At 44.3% G+C, this 20,070-nt stretch overlaps 1 protein-coding gene across 1 annotated transcript; it reads right to left on the bottom strand.

Annotated features, from left to right (window-relative positions):
• Positions 1 to 1,241: 1,241 nt before the first annotated feature.
• il12rb2 (interleukin 12 receptor, beta 2a) lies at positions 1,242 to 17,319 on the bottom strand. Its single transcript, XM_061034941.1, has 14 exons — positions 16,310 to 17,319; positions 15,725 to 15,985; positions 14,127 to 14,250; positions 13,841 to 14,031; positions 13,376 to 13,515; positions 12,658 to 12,802; positions 9,424 to 9,497; positions 8,629 to 8,842; positions 8,302 to 8,484; positions 7,413 to 7,508; positions 6,967 to 7,266; positions 4,693 to 4,783; positions 4,068 to 4,155; positions 1,242 to 3,739 (listed from the first exon to the last, which is right to left on the bottom strand). Exons 1-14 carry the CDS (start codon positions 16,362 to 16,364, stop codon positions 3,284 to 3,286), a joined length of 2,418 nt encoding a protein of 805 aa, XP_060890924.1. The 5' UTR covers positions 16,365 to 17,319; the 3' UTR covers positions 1,242 to 3,283.
• Positions 17,320 to 20,070: the final 2,751 nt, after the last annotated feature.

The following is a 20,070-nucleotide window of genomic DNA, read 5'->3' as shown; positions in this document are numbered from 1 at the left end:
TTTATTCGACCAATCAATAGACACTGACATATGAACCAATCACAGTGCACTAACATTACTCAGTCACTCTTGTGTTGAGAGAGTATGTACGTAAGGTCCCTCTAAATGGGGTCCTCGGGACAAAAATAGTCCATAGTCCCTTCGGTCCAGAATCAATAAAAAAGGGGGGAGAGTTCCAACAGTTCCTAGAAGTCTGAGAAAGTTACTGTGGTCGGAAAGACACCGTGTTTCTAAGGTTTATTTTTGTGCTACATTCTCTTTACATTCTAGAGACAGGACAGTGGAGTCAGAAACCGGGGAGAGAGAGACCGGGGAATGATAAGGAGCATTATTCGAACCGGGGCCACCCAGTCTTGAGCCTCTGTACATGGGGGCGCTTGTACCAACCGTTAGGCTAACAGCACTCTGGATTTGCACGTCATGCTTGTTGCTACGGTGATCAACATAAAGGATTCTGTCCTCAGAAAATATTTTCTTTAATATCTGAATATTTGGTATAAAATATATTTAAGTAACAGCTGAGGAACTTTCTGGTTTCTTTTTGGCTGTAGCGCCCCCCTGTGTGGACATGATGTAATGTGAGGTCCCATTCAGAGCACTGGGTTAACAAAGTCTGCACCCGGATCAGGTTGAACCTGTTCAGTTTTTTATTTTAAAAACAAGGACAAAGTTAAGATCGATGACCTCGTGTTAGATAGAATGACGCTGGAGGTTTGTTACGTCTCTGGTCTCAGGGCACCGAGACACAACATGATGAGTGACCCCCCCCTCTATTCCCGCCCCTAAGAAAGTCAGAAACCATTCAGATTTAAAGCAGCGGTTTAATAGTGTTCAGAGGAGAGTACGTTTTCTTAACTCAGTTTTCATGATCAAACATTTCTCATCATGAAAAGAGAATTAAGTGAAATTATTTAATTTGTCCCCAGACAGGAGCGATCAAGAGTCAGCGCTCATTCAGAATCTATTTCACATCAAGCGAGAAACCTGGAGGTTGTTTTTGAACTCTGATCTAAATTTTAAAAACAAATACAAACTCTGCCAACTATCACCTCAAAAACATCGCAAGATTCAAACAATTGTTATGTAAAGACAGAGAAAACCTTGTGTATGTTTTTAGCTTTAGTTGTCTGCTTTAGTCTGGATTCATAGACTGGGAAAAAAGACAAAAGGCAAATTGCATACAGGTGCAGGACAAAATAAAAGGTATAAACTGAAGAAAAAGGAGAAAGGTCCGCACACTGTTCATCTCCCAAAGAGCAACTTTATTAAAGGCAATGTTTCGATCTCAAGCAGTCTTCTCTAAAGTTTGGCAATCAGCAAAACAATCATTATCACCTGTAGATCACAGACTGTAAATATGAATGTTTGAAGCCTGAGTGGCGTCACCCATCTGTTCCTGCAGGGGGCGCTGGAGTCCCATCGATGGCGGTCTCCATGCTGGAAATGCTGTCTCAGTCTAACTTTCAGTCAACCTAACGACAGACTGAGAGCTGGAGCTGAGGCGGGTTTTAAACCTCCTGACAAACCGTTACACCACGCCCACCTGTCAATCAGGTCAGCTACACGCCTTATTGTGAATAACTCTTATTCTTCATCAAATCAAAACTGATGAGTCATCAAAACATTCACCCCCCGTACAGTGTGTGTCGATCGAGACATGAGATAATCACACCTATTTGTTTTTTGAACCAGGCTGTAAACATGTTAATCTCTGCTGTAAAAACAGACTTCTTAGAATGGGTGTGTATGTGACTTCCTGTGCTTCTGCAGCCAGCCTCTAGTGGACACTCCAGGAACTGCAGGATTTTACACTTATACATGGGGCATCAGTTATACTTCCTGTACCTGCACATTTGATCATGCACACATGTTCAGTTTGTGTAAATGCTGCATGCATTCTGTAGAGTTGGTGTTTTTCTTAAATGCACACATAATAATATTATATAAAGTGTTTGAAATGCGCTTTGAATTGCCTGGTGTGTGAAAGGTCCTCATAGATAAACTTGCCTTCAAGAATCTATATCACCCAGCAGCACGAGAACAAGTTGTTCTCAATGCTTTTGTCGAGTTGTACGTGAGCTAAGAACGAGAAAGGGATGCAGTTCAAAGAGCCACAAACCATTATAACCAATATGAGTAACAATGCTAGGCACCAATGCTAAGCTACAAAAGAATAAAATGGATTTTATCCTTTGAAAGGGAACGGAATTAATTTGGACTTGTAACCAAAGGAAAAACACAGAAGCAAATAAAAAACAGTGAAGGCTGGATCAGTGTCAGAGTCCCAGCAATGTGTGTGTGTGTGTGTGTGTGTGTTTGTGTGTCTGTGTGTGTCTGTGTGGGTCTGTGTGTGTGTGTGTGTTTGATCACACAGAACTATGGAGGCCATTTTACATGAAGCTATAAAAGTCTGAGTGAAGTGATCGGCTGTGGAGGCTCAATGCATCCTCTGTGTGAGCACCTGAGAGAAGTCAACGGGTTATTGTTTTGGTATCAGACGTCCAGATGAGGAAACAATGCTAATGCAGGACATGGAGATGAAACGACTTTCTCAGTCTGAAATGACTGCTTCATAACACCTCAATAAGGGCGCACTCACACTACACACTACACACTACACACTACACACTACACGTCACTCCTCAAGTCCAGTTCGTTTGACCAGTGTGAGTGCTTCGATCTGTGCTCGAGCTCGGAACACTTCCTCGGCCCTGGCACACTCTAAAGAGGTACAGTTCATACACGAGCACACAACGTGGATTCATTATGGAGAAACCCCGGAGTGTTCTGTATCTGACTAACATGACTCTCTCTCTTTCTCCCTCTCTCTCTCTCTTTTTCTCCCTCTCTCTCTCTCTTTCTCCCTCTCTCTCTCTCTCTCTCTCTCTCATTTTTCATGATCTTGTAAAGCCATGCATGTGTTGTATTGTGTTGTATTACAACGTTATGTATAAGAGGTAACAGTGCTCAGGCCCGGTTAGTCCTGGAGCAGTGTGTGTGCAGACCAGAGGGGGAATGGAGGGGGGGGGGGGAATCGTGGGTTAAGCACGGTTAGGGACAACTTTGCTAGTGTGAGTGCGCCCTGAGACAGTTTTTGTTCCAGTATTAATTTCATAGAGCGAGGAGGTAGTTCACGGGCTTGTTAGTGAGACATGTGATCCAAAAAGAAACCAAGAGAGAGAAGAAGGAAGAATCGGGTCGCCACATTGTGTCATCGTCTCATCGTGTGCGCTCTCTTTAGGTCTCATTTCGCCAGAGAAGTGGCAGAAGTTTCAGGTTCCCCCTAGCTGCTCTGAAAGAAGTCCGTGCAGTTGATTTTGACTGCATCCAGAGTCAACTTCCCTCCAAACTCCAGCGATGCCATGAAAATGTTGTGACTGGGGAAGAAGCCGTCCACTTCTGGAAACTCGTCTTCCTCGTCCTCTTCGTCCACGTCTCCTGGCACGTGCGACGAGATGTAGTCCACGGTCGAGCGTGTGTCCAGAGAGGTCTCCGTGTGGTCGGAGCCGGCTGAGTCATGGGAGAAGCTCTTGATGTAGGAGGTAGGAGGGTAATGCAGGGTGGTCCGCTCCATCGGGGGGCTCAGGCTCGTTTCAGGAGAGCGCCGCGAGGAGTCACAGGTAGGCGTGCAGATTGCTTTGCTCTGATTGGGCAGCTCCTCGACATCCACCAGGATAGGCTCTTCTTCCTCTTCAGTCAGACTGCATGGACTCTGTGGCAGCTGGAGGTTTATTTTGCCCTGTTGTGAAGAAAGATATAGTTAACTATAATCAGTGATTTACATCCAAACCTAATCTAAACAGCTCCTCCCATTCGGGGTCGCAAGAGGCGGGGTCAACCCTGTCAATCAAAGGACTGACATATAGAGACTGCACGGTATGAATGTGAGTGTGGCTTGTTGTCTGTCTCTTTATGTCAGCTCTGTGATTGGCTGGCAACAGTCCAGAGTGTAACCCCGCCTCTCAACCAATGACAGCTGGGATGGCCCCCCCCATGACCCTGAACAGGAAAAGCAGGAAAGATAATTGACTGATGGATATATTTTGTATTCATGTTTTCATAATCACCTTATTCTGAGTACACTCTTTTGCCCATTTGCTGTTGGCGGGATCGAGAACAGCTTCCAGCGTGAGACACTTGAAAAGCCTGCAGAACCTAAGGGAGAATGTGGAAAAGATTTGTACATGTAGCATTAGCAGTAGCATCATGCCAATTGAAACTGGGGGGGATAATAAACTGGCAGAAAAATTAAAATACTTATAAGTTATTAATTTCTGCCTCAAACTGTAATTTTTCACTTTTTAAATGCACGTCTTCTTATGGACTTTAGAAAGCTGATTTCAGGGAGGATGTGATGATGTCATCAGGGAGGCTCTGGGAAGTCTCATAATGAAGACAACAACATGATGATGATTAAAACTAATAACAGAAGTTGGTTTAATGAGGCCGAGCGCTGTGTGAAGTGTAGTCAGACTTTTGTAAAGTTATGGAAGTAAATTCCATAATTTGAGTAATTAGGGATGTGAGGACTGAATTGATCTGACCGGGACATAACACCCCTCATGCCTTTGATTATAAATGTTTCAAGATGCAGAAAATGGCGTCATTCATTCCCCCCTGAGAAGGACCCCTTTGACTACACTCTAACTAAGCCCCCCCCTGAGTTTTGTGCATTGATAGATGAAGACGTACCTCTGCCTTGCAGCTGAACAATGCCACAGACACAGCAGGCAGGACGCGACGACGACCACACACACGAGCAGCAGGGGGAGTTGGGACTCCTCTGGAACAGTTAGAGTGATGTTAGATTACAAGATCAACTTAACGCTCGTCTGAGGAATGTTGAAGTGGTTTATATTAGTGATACAGACTACACACAATAAGCAGGGGCCTGCTGAGGTGTTACATCTCCTGCAATGGACCATGATCAGCCCTGTTGCATCAACCACATCACTTCAGTCAGACAACTCATGCTTGTGTTTTGCAGCAGCAGAACATAGTTTGTGTTTGCCGTCTAGGCTCTGACCTCATCACTCCTCACAGTTTTATTTCACATGCAGAAATCTGAGGAGTGATGGAATCTTAACCCTCAGGCATCAGTTTAATTTACTACCCTCTTAAGTCACTAAGGACAAAAATGTCCACTTCCAAAAAACTGATTTTTTTTCTACTTTTTTCTGCATAAATCTCTTAAACAACTCCAGACCTGCTCAAAACTACCAAACATTCAATCATTTTTAGGAATTTAACCCTTTAAATGCCAGTTTGATTACTTGATGTCACTGTTGTTATTTAAGGAAAAAAACACAAAAAATAGTTATTTTCCATAAAACAAATATTTGGTGGCTGGGGGATTTTTTTTAAAATCAGTCTTGGATATGTCAAAGATTATCCAAAATATTGACTTTGATGCATTGTTAGTTTTTGTGTAGCATCAGATTTAAAATGAAGTTCCCTGTTTGGACATTGGAGGGCGAAAATGTCCAATTTACAAAAACTGCTATAAAAATAGAACAGATTGATATTTTTTTCATTTTTTTTGCAAAAATCTACTCAAAAATATAAAATATTAAGTAATTATCAGGAATTTAACCCTTTAAGTGCCAGTTTGATTACATGATTCTGGCATTTAAAGGGTTAAATTCCTAAAAATGATTGAATGTTTTGTAGTTTTGAGCAGGGATGAAGACACTGAATACTGAAAGACACCTAACATAGCAGCTCTAGCATCAGTGTGTGAATGTGTAGGTGTGACCTGCCACCATCCAAATTCTAAATATTAGAGAGCTGTCTCCCCACGCCCTCCTCTCTAGAGTCGATGCTCACGCAGGTTGCCATGTGGTGAACACTGAAGCTTCAGTGTTTATCCAGCTCTGCAATCAGGCAGAGTTCAGGTATTCTGGATTTTAACCCCATAGCCAGGGGCCGAGGGGTGTGTCCAGGCTTTTTTAACTAGTGTGGCCCACCTGGAGCACTGACTAATGCAAGGATGGCATGAAGTCTGTGTGCACACACACGCATTTTAATTTTTTTTTTTTATCCTCTCTATCCCCACCAATGATCTATACTTGTAAGTAACAGAGTTTCGCAACATATAGCCTACATCTGCTTGATTCTTTAGGGACTAGATGTGCAAAATCACACTTTTAAGTTCTTAAAAGATTGCATGAAAACTCTTTTCTAACATTTTTTTTGCATTATTGCATATTCTATATGCTGGTCAGACTGTGTGCACACATTTTTGCTTGGACTCTTTCATGCAAAGTTTTAATTTACAAGTGAAAGTACTAACTTAAAAATATACTACATTAACACTTGAAGAAAACCACCATCAGCCTGTTGAAAACATTCAGAATATCTGACTAGCTGGCTATGCTGCCTGGGAGCAATTAGGGGTTCAGTGCCTTGCCCAAGGACACTTCGACATGTGGACTGAAGGAGCTGAAACTCTGACCTTCTACCACTGAGCCACATCCACCCCTAAATGGTCAACTGTAATTATGCAAAGGGACAATCTGTAACTCTTCACACCTAGTGTTTAAAATGGGTACTGCAGTCTAAATTCTAAACATTGTAGAGAGCTGTCTTCCCCCCTCCCCCCCTCTCTAGAGTGGATGCTCACACAGGTCACCATGTGGTGGACTCTGAAGCTTCAGTGTTTATCCAGCTCTGCATGGGTCTGTAAACCTTTCTGTGTTCTAACCTCTCTCCATTTTTCAAAAGCATCTCCAATATATAGCCTTAAAAGCGCCTACCTTCTCTGGTCCAAACAAATCCAGAGCATTCAGGAGCAGAATCTAAAGTTAGAAGGAGGACATACTGGCTGCTGCATTGTTGTCAGAGAAGACAGCTCTTCAACATAGCATGTTTCCTTAATGTCTGATCATATAGTAAGATACCTTTATCATTTCACTCTCTACACATCTCACTGAGTGGACCTTTAAAGAAACATGAAAAGCTGCTTACGTGTAATGAAGAACTTGACCTTTTGACCTGCAGGGCCTTCCCCTTCAGCAGTGGAAGCTGTCACCAACAGGCTGTAGACACCAGGAGACAGGTCGTAGATGGTGTGTGTCCTCTCTGATGCTTCAACAGAAAACCTCAGAGAGTTGTTCTTACAGCACTGCAGATATTCGCTGCTGTCCTCTAAATAGACGGTGTAGTCAGTGATACAGCCGCCACGCTGACCCATGGGAATCTCTGCCCAGGTCACCCTCACTTTGTTTCCATCCACCTTCTCTTGGACAGACGGGCCAGCTGCTGGAACTGCAAACAAAGCGTTTGAGTGAAAGAGATTTCAATGATTTCACACTCCTGTTACTAAGGCAGTCTTCTTCTTATTTGTTAAGTGTACGAGCTTGAAAATGTCACATTGATTTAAACATTTATGTTCAGCTCTTCTTAGATCTTACCTGATTCCAAGAGAACGGCTCTAAATCTGGTTCGATCCATGGAGCTGTCATAGAAAGTATACACTGCTCCCTCGTAGCACTTGGCTGGCTTCATACCTGCACAAAGAAAGAAAGTGTGATACACCTGTCCATGCAGCCATCCATTTTCTACACCGCTTTTTTCCGTACGGGGTCGTGGTGAGGCTGGAGCCAATCCCAGCTGTCATTGGGCTGAGAGGCGGGGTTACACCCTGGACTGTTCACCAGCCAATCCAAATGACATTTAGAGACAGACAACCAGACACACTCACATTCACACCTACAGACAATTTAGACAATTTAGAGTCTCCAGTTAATCTAACGAGCATGTGTTTGGACTGTGGGAGGAAGATGGAGTACCAGGAGAGAACCCACACATGAAGAGAACATGTAGACTCCACACAGAGAGGCTCCTGTCAGACGGGGATTCAAACCAGGAACCTCCTCACAGAGAGACTCCTGACAGAAGGGGATTCAAACCAGGAACCTCCTCACAGAGAGGCTCCTGACAGAAGGGGATTCAAACCAGGAACCTCCTCACTGTGAGGAAACAGAGCTAACCACTGTGACAACGCGAAAAGTGTAATACAGCAGTGTTGAATATAATCACATCTGAGGCGGGTTGCCTGTTCAAGTCCCGATGCAGGAGAGGTGCCGGGCACTTTCTGAGTGCTGCCGAGGCGCTCTTGAGCAAGGCACCAAACCCTCACTCTGACATCTCTCCACTAATGCATGTCCACAGGTCCTGTTTGTGCATGTGTGTGATTCAGGTCTATGTGTGTGAGAAGCATGTCTCTCAGTAAACCAGAATTAATAAAGTATGTCAAATTTAAAAATAAATATGGAGAAGAGAGAAGAGGATATGTCCCACCGGTTATAACAAAGTGGTTGTCGTTCCTCCCCAGTCGGACCCATTGGAGCTCCTCCTGCTTGTAGCCCTCAGGGTACCACTCCACCACATACTCTGCAGGTACAGGTGCAGCTTCTGGGTTTCCCCAGGAGATGGCGACACTCTGGTTGTCTGCGGTGACGTGCACATCCTGAGTGGGCTTGGCTGTAAAAACGAGAGCAGGAAAGTGAGAACACTTGAAATGAGACTTTGATTCTACTTGAAGAGAACATAAACACCATCTTCAGTATCAGGACCGCTGCTCCTGAATGAAAGACTGCAGACATATTTAAAGCATTCCTTCATTACCTCGTGTGTGCATGCTTGTAACTCTCGCAGGTGGAGAGGGTCCTATGGAGTTGTAGGCCCACACTTTCACTTCACAGGCGGCACAAAACGAGACCGTACAGTTTCTGGTATCTGCACTGACATTTGTGGTGAACGAGGGAGTTTGGGATCCTGGGCCGTAGACGCTGATGCGGTACTGAATGATTTTCCCTCTAGCGATAGAAACATTCAGCTCCTGCAAATCAGAGAAAGTTAAGTGTTCACTCCTTGAGTTTAAACCAAACATTTGCTCTCGTTGAATGACAGAACTTTGGTATTAACTTTCTTTACACCAACCCACCAACGTGCACCAGCGTGTAAGACATCATCACTGTTTCTGCTCAGCTCCTCTTTTCTTGTAAACTGAAACTGTTGTGTCTGCAGTCAGGTTTCACTTATCTCTCACCGTCTCACTTTATGTGACATTAAATGAGTGTGTGTGTGTGTGTGTGTGTGGTAAAGGGAGGGGATGTGTGATTGTGTGGTGTGTGTATGTTTTGTTTGTGTGTGCTGTCACACCTCAGAAGTGGTCAAGGGTTGACCTTTACTTTGTGTGCAGAACTCGTTGATGAAGCAGGAAGAGAGACATGTAACTATGGTTACCACACTGCACGCCCACACACACACACACACACACACACACACACACACACACACACGCACTCCGAGTGCGTAAGAGAGAAACCATGGAGACTGCACACCTGTGTTATCCGTCACCATCGTTCACGGTTTAGATTTGTAACAAGCCCTCAGGCTGAGAGACTCTTTCAAACGTACCTTCCAGTATAACCTCAGGGACCAGACATCAGACGGGCCGTCAGTGGACCACACATCCAACGCTCTGGAGGGAGCTGAAACAAAAACAAAACCACGTTGATAGTCAACTTACTGTTCATCCTTTTCAATTTATGCCAGTGTCTGCCACTGAGGTGCAGAGAGCATTACAGAAACTGGATTCCAGGAAATCAGCAGGTCCTGATAAACTTGAGCTGTTCAACCGTTTAAATTGGCTGCTGATTTTATTGCTGAGCCTCTTTCATATATTTTTTACTTGAGTCTGATCAGCAATGAAATCCCAAAGGTCTGGAAATCAGCATTTGTTCTTCCCCTGTTAAAAGGGGGTGAACCCTCACAAGTAAACAATTACAGACCAATTTCTAAACTTTGCATTTTGGCTAAAGTATTTGAAAAAATCATTAGTGAACAACTGAAGGATTTTTTGGATGTCAATAATGTGTTATCTAAGTATCAGTCAGGTTTTAGAAAAAAACATAGCACTGTTACAGCTGCTCTTAAGGTTTTAACTGACATTATTGAAACAATTGATTATAAAAAGGTTTGTGTCGCTCTCTTTATTGATTTATCAAAGGCTTTTGATACAGTTGATCAGGGATTATTGATCAAAATCCTCCATCAAGTTGGTTTATCAAAGCAAGCAGCCTCTTGGTTTGGCAACTATCTGTCAAACGGAACGCAATGCGTGCAAATGGCAGGATCCACCTATTCCTTTTTAGAAATCGCAAAAGGGGTGACCCAAGGTTCGATACTAGGACCTATTTCATTTTCCATTTATATCAATAACAATGTGTGAAAATTTGTCAAATGCCATGTATCACTTTTATGCTGATGACACTTTCATCTATTGTTGCTCAGCATCTGTTGCACAAGCTTTTGAGTTTCTGCAGTCAGCTTTCAATGTTGTCCAGTCTCGTTTGAGGGAACTAAGGTTGGTCATAAACACTGATAAAACAAAGCTCATGTTGTTTTCACATTTAAGTGGAGAAACAACAAATGTCCCATTGATTTTAACTTCTCAAGGAAATGTAATCAAGCTTGTCAAAAGCTCCAAGTACTTGGGATTTATTCTTGAGTGTGATCTGTCTTTTAAATCCCATATTGCCAATGTGGCCTCTAAACTTAAGGTGAAGTTGGGATTTTATTACTGCTTTTCCCTCAGAGCAAGGAAACTTCTTGCTGACTCCTTTGGCTGTTTCTTCTCGTGCTATGATATCATATGTGTATACCTGTGTACCAACTGTGCAAAGCTGTTACAACAAATATTGTATTGTATTTACGCAGCAGGCGGTGCACAGTTTTCAACAGAGATGAAGCTGTTGTTGTTTCAGCTTCACGTCTCTTCACTGTTAAAGCAGCTCCTGATTTAAAGAGGCAGATCAGCTTCCTCAGGAACGTTTCATATCCATTTAAGTTGTACACTTTTCACCGCCTTGGATGAAACCTGCGGCCTCTGCTTTATTGGATGACAAGCTCGGACTCTCATCGGTAGCTTGGAGACCAAAACGTGTGAATCCAATAAAAAACTTCAACGGAAGTGAACGCGTCGGTTCAATGCTAACACTTAAATACGGTAAGAGTGAAGATGCCCGTTTAACAGAAACGTCTCCTCATATAGCGGTTCTATATATATATATATAGCTGCTGATCTGTCAACATGTCTGTACTGAGAGCTTCCTATCTTCGCACCATCAGCTCTGATCATATGCAGCGATATTTCCCATGATGCTTCACTGTCTTCTTCACCACATCACTTTTCTTCACACGCACTCAATGTCTCTACACCCTGTAGAAGCCAATACGCGGTGTACGGTGTATTTTAAATGTTTCTATGTCAAATTTCTTTACATCTTTCAAACCGTCCTGAGAACCTGGACCTGGATCATTTAGACCAACGTTCTTTGGTCTTAAGTTTTCCTCCTCCACTGATTAGATCCAGAAATACTAAAATACTCCTCCTCACTTATAAATCCCTCCCCCCCTCCTCGCCCCTCAGTGCCTCTCCGACCTCCTACACCCACACACCACGTCCTGAAACCTCTCCAGTCCTCAGACAGTGGCCTTTTGTCCAACTGAGACAGGGCCTTCAGCATCACAAACCCCCCCCCCCCCCAAGAGCACCCTCCCCTCAGACATTCACAATGATCCATCTGTGGACTCCTTGTTCTCCACAGTCGACAACCTCCCTTCACTCTGCCTCTCCATCGCTCTCCCATCCTTTATCATCATGCAAAGCATCCTTGGGACACCTTGAAAGGCGCTCTTTAAATTCAATATCTTATTATTACGGTTAAGTTTTCTTATCCATGAGCAACGGCGGCTTGAGGGATACCAGAAGCGCTCCTGTTGTCTCTCTATCTTTGACTATTGGTAACTGTTTGTCTCATCACTGATTCATGGTTTTCTCTCAAATACACATACTCGATCCTGCTCGTGGTCAGTGGTGAGCTGATAACTGCATAAAAATCCAAATGAAAGGGAAGGTAACTGCATCATCTGATCTCTGACAGAGATAAAGTGCCACAGCAACAGACAGAGAACACACTCAGCTCCGAGTGTCTGCAGACAGAATACTCCAACAACAGGAGCTGCTGATTAGACTTTACGCAACGTGTTTTCATGATCTGCTTAAGAAGACCACTTTCTCCCTCACAGGTATAGCATGTAGAATTGTACAACAATGTTTACAGTCTAATATCTAAATTAATTAAAAATGGACTAAACCCATGTTTTATATATATATTTTTGTGGCGTTCTTGCATTACCTCAAATATTTCCAACAGTTATCAAAACCAGAGAAATCCGTCATTTTAGAGCTGTAATGGGACGTGTCTTTGCGGCAGCCGCCATGACAGACACGACATGTTTATCGTTGCCGTGGAAACACAGATGTTACTTCAAAGACCGCTGCATAAGGAAGCGTGAGCTGCTGCTGAAAGCTGTCGTGCTGTTGCTGTTTGAGCTGCTGAGATGAAAATGAGTTATACTCGGAAACATCGCCGGTAAATATATTCTCTTCCTCAGGTCGGTTTCACCCGGTCGGCTTGACTACGGAGGGGGGAGGGAGTAGCAAAGAGAACTCCCATGATTCCCCGCTAGCTTCAACGTCATCTTTTGTTAATGTTATGCTTGAGAGCCCCCTGGTGGCGGATTTGACATACTGTGCGTTTAACCTGTCCTTTATGAATAGTATGAATTAGACATCTGTGTACTCACCTTCCTCTTGAGTCCTGCCCGAGGTGTTCCCGCTCCAGGGACTCCACATCCCAGTGCTAAACCTGGATCTGGCTCTGAAATGGTACAGCCTGAAGGGCTCCAGAGAGGAGATGGTCTGAACCTGTGCTTGACCCGTCTGCACAAACTGTGAATCAGAACATTGATACAATTTATTATTATCGTTCTTAAATGTTTAAACTCACTCGAGTGCAATCCTAACGTGTCGGTAACAACAGCTGACAGGACGTAAAAGGTGATTTGTAAGACTTGTGCAACATTTGCCCCTTTTCAGACTGCTAAGAACTAAGCTCAGCCGCCATCACGTCTTCGGACGTTCATATTGATTCTGCAACACCCGTAATTTTGACGTCACAGTCTGTGGATTCACCACGTTGCAGAAGCACGGCACAGCAGGAGCTCCACACACATACACACACAGTCAGACATGCACACACACACACACACACACAGCGCTGTGCTCCCCCGCTGGCTCAGCTGATCCCGCCTCTCCTCTGTAACGACCTCTGAAGACGGGACAGAGGGGGGGTCACTTCAGCAACATTCAGGGGGAGGGGGGTAAACATTGCAGCTTCATACGGCAGTCTGAGCAGGGTTGAGTTTAAGAGTTTAACACCAATCTGTCTTTGAGTCAGCAGGTCATTCAGTGAAGTTTCCTGTTAAAACATCTGAATCAAACTGAAGCGTTTAGACTCCTTACTTCTTGAGAAGAAGTCCACGTTTGTGCCTCTGCTCCGTATTGGATCTCCACATAACGAGTCTTCACAGGCTGCTCCACTTTGATGACGCACCTTCGGGAAGAACACTCGGGTTGGCCAAGATCAGGAGTGGATGGCATCGCTGCCCAGAACAGTCAAACACACACACACACACACACACACACACACACACAGGTAAGGACAGGTGAGAAATGATGTGAAAGTTGAAGTTTTTGAGCAGCGATTGAAAAGATGGATTCCACTACATCACAAGTCAGTGGTTACTTTGTGCAAAGGGGCGAGGAGAGGGACGTTGACCTGTCATACTTCATAAAGAAGTTCAAAGCAAAACTGGTTTAAAGCACCACTTATAACTACAGCAAACAAAAACTCGTGAAACATTAACATTTCATCTTCGCAAACTGGTGGGACATCATGGACAGACTGGTCATGAGCCGCTGTCTTACCGATGTCCCTGAGGGTGAAGTTAACGGGGAGGGACGTAGCACTGCTCAGATTATTCTCTACATGAACCCACACAGAGATCAGCCGGGCGGAGCTGGACACAGTGAAACTAGCAGAGGGTAAATCACTTCCTCTGCTGGGGCCGTTGTGCGGCTCTGGTTCAGCTGTGTGGTTTCCAGATACCGTTGTCACCCTGAAACAAAAAGACAAGGTTCGTTTGACAACCAGATGTCAGCAGCAGCGGTATGTCAGTACAGATGTGTGTGGACACTTCATCTTTAAGCTCACCACAGCACTGAAGCATTCTTCAGATAAGTGTCTCGTCCCGCATTCCAAGTGCAGGTCACCACTCCGCCTTCATCATTTCTGACATTGTGTTTGCAGGAGATGTTTTTGGGGCGCTCTGGTAGGACTGACAAACAAACAAGATGCAAGTTTTTAAAAACTTTTATTCACCAAATCGTGCATATACACACTCACACAATAACAAAAAAGAGATACAAACAAAGAGGGGAACTGTGGTACGATATAGTTTTGCAAGCAGATTGAGATAAAAACAAACAAAACAAAAGGAAAAGGGTCAGTAAATAAAATGAATGAATCAGAAACAAACAGGACAAAGAAAAACATGGGGACAGTATAATAACAAAATGATGTCAAATAAAACTGGTGGGATAGGTTGTACACATGGTGACGACTTTTGGTGGTATTTGTTTGTTTTTGTCTTTGTATGGGTGCTAACATGATGATCGCCAAATACAGACTGTTTGTAAATGATATTCAAATTGTTGTGCTAAGTTCCTCTCTCCTCCTCGTTTACCTGCCTGGTTCAGCTGTGGCATCGACTCACCGGCATCAAAATGGAGGTGAGAATTGTGGAGTATATTTTGTTGATTTCTGTGAGTTGGTTTGTGAGTGTGGAAGGAACGTTTAACATCATGTGTAAGGCCTTTTTTTAAACATTTGAAACTGCAGTAATTCTGTCTTTACACGAGTTAGCATTCCAACAAGGGGATGTCCAAAAATGTAATATTATCACAATTGCTTCCTAGTTAAAAAAAATGGTTTTAAAGGCAACCCAATGCATGCATCTAATCTATGTCCTTATGTTATCATTAACATAATGCATGAGCATCATGTGTGAATTTTCTGTGTGCATGTACAGTATGTTCCATGGAAGGAAATGGGCACTATGTACGTGTCAAAAACCCTCTTTGCTTTGACTTCTCAGTCGGCCGAAGCTCTGTGGTTAGAGCAGGCGACTAACAGCAGAGATGTTTGACACACTCGGACTGGAACGAGATTACCCAGAGAAAGAGAAAGCAGAACAAGCTGCGGCTATTTTAACAACAGCTCTTTTAGCTTGAGCTGTTGCAGCCGTGCTATGAAGACTGCAGGGTAGATGTATGTGATATTCTGAGGAACAAGGAAAACATACATTCTGGTAACATGTAGTCTTACTTTACGACTTAGACAGCCATTTCATTTAATGGACAGCCATGGGACATTAAGATTAAGATTTACTTTTTATTGATTGATTTCAGTTTTTACACTCTGTAAGTCATGCAACACACACATAGGCTGAAATGTACACACATGCACAAACAGGATCCTATGAACATGGAGAGATGTCAGAGTGAGTGACTGAGCTGATGTTGGGGGGGATCAGTGCCTTGCTCAAGGGCACCTCGGCAGTGCTCAGGAAGTGATCTGTCACCTCTCCAGCTACTAGACCAACTTCCAGATTAGGTCTTGATACTTGAAAACCAGGAATCCTAACCGCTAGACCATATGGGACATGATGTAAAGCTGTATAAACACACTTTTATATGTTGGATTCATGCCTCAGAAAGAGTTACGTCCCTCCTCCTTGATCTCATACTCACGTCCAGCCTTGATGTCCATCCCACACGGCTCGTTAGCGAGAGGACAGGAGTCCAGGCAGCTGAACGTTCGGTTCTTGGTGATGTTCACCACCTTATGGTATATTGTAGTTGAGTTAAGGGTTTTGGACTCCAGCTGTGTTGGCACATGATTACTGAGAGTGAATCCTTCACTATTGCACTTAAAGGTGCAATACACAGTAAACGAGGAGCCTCGCTGCACCACAGAGCCAGCGCTGGACCAGATGGAGCAGGCTTTCTGACCTGAGAGTTCAAAATACAAACACTTTACTCACTCTACTGTAGTGCAAACACAACTCATCACTGGTGTCCTATTCAGTCAGAGATGTCATTAGGGTCTGCACACAAAAACTAACTTGGAAATGTACAATAAACATGGATGACACGCCACAAACACTACAGTTGGAATAACTAGTCCACAAATGAGATACAAGAATCTGGAGACGCCATCAGAAGGTTTTTTCCCTGAGGGGGATTTTCATTCACATCTCCGAATACTAGAACAAAGATATTCATGCTTGTCCAGCGCACAGCTGAAATGTCGGACACCCAATGGTCTAAGCTCACCTGTGCACAGCTGCACTGCCAGCACAGCAGTGAGGAGGGTCCATGTTCGGGACATGGTCGCCATAAGTCATCGGTAACGGTCTCTTCTTACAGGTCCATGTCTCTTACATCGCAGTAAGACCTGCTGAACTTCACCTGAAAACAAGGACAAGTTCTCAAACGAAGAAAGTCATCTCGGTTTGTTTTCTGGAGTCAGCGATGGTTAAATGAAGTTAAATGATTCGGTTGCAGTTTGATTTCTGGGAAATCCTTCTGTGGGATACTTCCCGTCCTGCGTGCTTTGCTGGCGCTGACCCATTTAATTAAACTGGCTTTATAAATATGGACTCGTGTGTACACTCAAAAACAGTCACATTAAAGATTAAAACGCTGAACTGCGGTTGCGTGCAAATGAATGGAAGTAATACAAAGAGGAAAAACAAACCTACACATCGCAGCCGTCATGAAGCATGTCTGAGCCTGATGGAGCTCTAGTCCTCTTAAGATCCGACATTATGAGTCTGATAAAGCCACTGGAGCTCTAGCCTACCCTACTTAACATCCGACATTGTAAGTCCGATGAGGCACTGAAGCTCTAGTCCTCTTAAGATCCGTCATAATGAGTCTGATGAGTCTGAAACATGTCAGGAGGAGCAGTGTGTCCAGGCAGAGCTGACGTCACAGCACAGAGCCGTCTGTAAGTGAGGTGTGACAAACTTCAGCCACAAACATATCCCACACACACACATACGCACACACACACACACACACACACGCACACACACACACACACACACACACACACACACACACACACACACACACACACACACACACACACACACACACACACACACACACACGGTGTTTGCAGCTGATGTGCAGGAGTCTTTGCATACAAACATCATCCCCTGTCTGAAGATATTTAGATATAAAGTTGTATTCTTAATTGTCCTCCAATACTTTATCTCGATTTGTTCCACAATTCATTTTCACCACTTCCTTTCAGTTCTGTCATGATGATTTTTTTTTCATGAACTGTTAAATTATCATGTCAAGACTCAGCTGCTCAACTTGCTCTGATCACACACACCATGAGAAATCTGCGCATGTAACCACGTGATGCTTTAATGACATTGATGTCAGCATTTAAAGACAAAGAATGAGATCTTTATGTTCAGTATAAAGAGGTAAATATGTAATGATAAATGACTGTGGTTAGAGTCAGAAATCAGGGAGAGACAAAAGAACGCAGGAAATGACATGTAGGAAAAGGAGCCACAGGCCAGATTTGAACCCGGGCCGCCTGCCTTCAGGACTTTGCCTCTGTACTTGAGGGGTGATTTTGAAGTCCTGTAGAGTTTGGTTTCAACGTCTTTTGTCGCTAATGTGTTTTTATCAATAGCAGCGAGGGGATCAGACAGGGGACCGATTGTGATAATGTAGAAACTCAGAAGACAGTTACATGACATCGTGTATGACAGCTGTGACAGAGTTTAAAACAGCACAACAACCACTCAATAATATTTATCATTTCATTTTGCACCCAGCCAAAATAAGCATCTCTCTCTCCCCCTCTCTCTCTCTCTCTCTCTCATTTATGAGTGCACAAAAACATGAGCTCAGTGTTTCACCAAAACATGAAGAATCGGAGGCTTTCTAAGACATTGAGTCTCCTGTAGATGTCTTATAACGTCATTCTGTCAGTGAGGGAGACCTCTCGCATTTTAGATAACAAATGAGGAAATGAGCAAACTGTCAGGAAGTTTTACAAACTGAGTCTAAGAGCAGGTGGTGCACGTGTGACTCTGCCACGCAGTGAGCCGGGGGACACCCCTAACTGACTTTAATCTGGGTGTGATTGGAATAATTTCACACTCTGTCTCACTTCAGTGCTCGCGGAACAGAAAGTCTAACATTAGACACATACAGAGGTCACACCCTGATATCTACTGTTCAGAAACTCCTCCAGCTGTTCACAGGGAGAACAGATATAATGTTTTAACACTAACATGTTTACGTGGGTTAGCTGTGTCCACCTGAATGAAATACAAACAAGAGTCAGTTTTGTGGACGGTTATCCTCTTTTGGCATGATACTGCCCCCGGATTATTCAGGTGGAGCCTGCCCATGCATGTAGACAGTGGAACAGGGGCGGCTGTGGCTCAGTGGTAGAGGCTGTTGTCTCTCAGCTGGAAGGTCGGAGGTTTGATCCCCAGCTCCTGCAGCCACATGTCCAATGGGACCCTGGGTAAGACACTTAACCAAAAGTTGCTCCCGCTGCTTTGTTGACGGCATGTGAATGTGTATGAATGGATGAGTTAATACTGATGGACTCTTTACTCAGCAGCCTCTACCATCAGTGTGTGAATGTGTATGAATGGATGAGTTCATACTGATGGACTCTTTACACAGCAGCCTCTACCATTAACGTGTGAATGTGAAGGTGTGACCTGCGGTGTAAAAGAGCTTTGAGTAGTCAGAAGACTAGAAAATGAATATACAAGCTGAAGTCCATTTACCATTATTAATCGTTCCTTCATAGCGCATTATTTTCACTACTTGTGGGGACGCCACCGTCCGATGGCGGTTGCTGGGTGTCAGGAGGTGGTTGTGGGGACGACACAGTCCGATGGCGGTCGCTGTGTGTCAGGAGGTGGTTGTGGGGACGCCACAGTCCGATGGCGGTCGCTGGGTGTCAGGAGGTGGTTGTGGGGACGACACAGTCCGATGGCGGTCGCTGGATGTCATGAGGTTGTTGTGGGGACGACACAGTCCGATGGCGGTCGCTGGGAGTCAGGAGGTGGTTGTGGGGACGCCACAGTCCGATGGCGGTCGCTGGGTGTCAGGAGGTGGTTGTGGGGACGCCACAGTCCGATGGCGGTCGCTGGGTGTCAGGAGGTGGTTGTGGGGACGCCACAGTCCGATGGCGGTCGCTGGGTGTCAGGAGGTGGTTGTGGGGATGACACCGTCCGATGGCGGTCACTTGGTGTCAGGAGGTTGTTGTGGGGACGACACAGTCCGATGGTGGTGGCTGGTTGTCAGGGGTGTCGGTGGTAGTAGTGCCAGATCACCTTGCTGAATGTTCGGGAGCAAGAGGAATAGCTGCATACTTAAAGCTCCTGAGGAGTTTATTTCTGATTATGAGACAAGCTTAATCAAGATTACCAAGATTCATCAATATGACCTGCAAATGAGACCAAGATGAGATTTATTGTTTTAAAACACACATACAGGACAAAATCAGCGAAGAGATACGTAGTACCACTTTATCCACAGGGGGGCGCCAACACTGACATAAATTGAAGTTCCACACAGGAGCTTTAAAGGTCACATATAATGCAAAAACACATAAGAAATCCCCTGTGTGGGCTTTAAAGAGCTTTAATCAAAAACCACTTCTCCATGTTCCTCTAACTCTAACATGTGTCTCTAGTCTGTCTACAAACCCCCCAATGATGAGAAAAGTCCATCCTCTCCGTCTTTTGCCTGCTCCACTTTTCAGAAAATGTGTGCTCAAACAGGCCGTTTGGAGATTTTCCCTTCATGACATCACAAAGGACAGTAGCCCCTCCCCCAGGTGGTTGACACTCCCACAGCTAGGTGTTTGTTCTGCCCTCTGAGTCTGCCTTCTCACCGTAAACAATAGGACATGGAGCGAGAAAGCACCGAGACACCCAAGTCCTTCCAGAGAGGGGGCGTGGTCAGACACAGCTCATTTACATATTTAAAGGTACAGATACAGAAACAGCCTGTTCTGAACAGGGCTGAAATAGAGGGGT

Source organism: Labrus mixtus, chromosome 3, assembly GCF_963584025.1.
Source record: "Labrus mixtus chromosome 3, fLabMix1.1, whole genome shotgun sequence".
NCBI classification, from domain to species: Eukaryota; Metazoa; Chordata; class Actinopteri; order Labriformes; family Labridae; genus Labrus; species Labrus mixtus.
This window is presented reverse-complemented; position numbering and strand designations above follow the sequence as displayed.

Coding starts and splice junctions, on each gene's coding strand:
- il12rb2 (XM_061034941.1), bottom strand. CDS start 16,364: ATGTCCCGAACATGGACCCTCCTCACTGCTGTGCTGGCAGTGCAGCTG. Junction 14,032..14,126: donor AAGAATGCTTCAGTGCTGTG/GTGAGCTTAAAG, acceptor TTTTTGTTTCAG/GGTGACAACGGTATCTGGAA. Junction 7,509..8,301: donor CAACCACTTTGTTATAACCG/GTGGGACATATC, acceptor TTCTTTGTGCAG/GTATGAAGCCAGCCAAGTGC.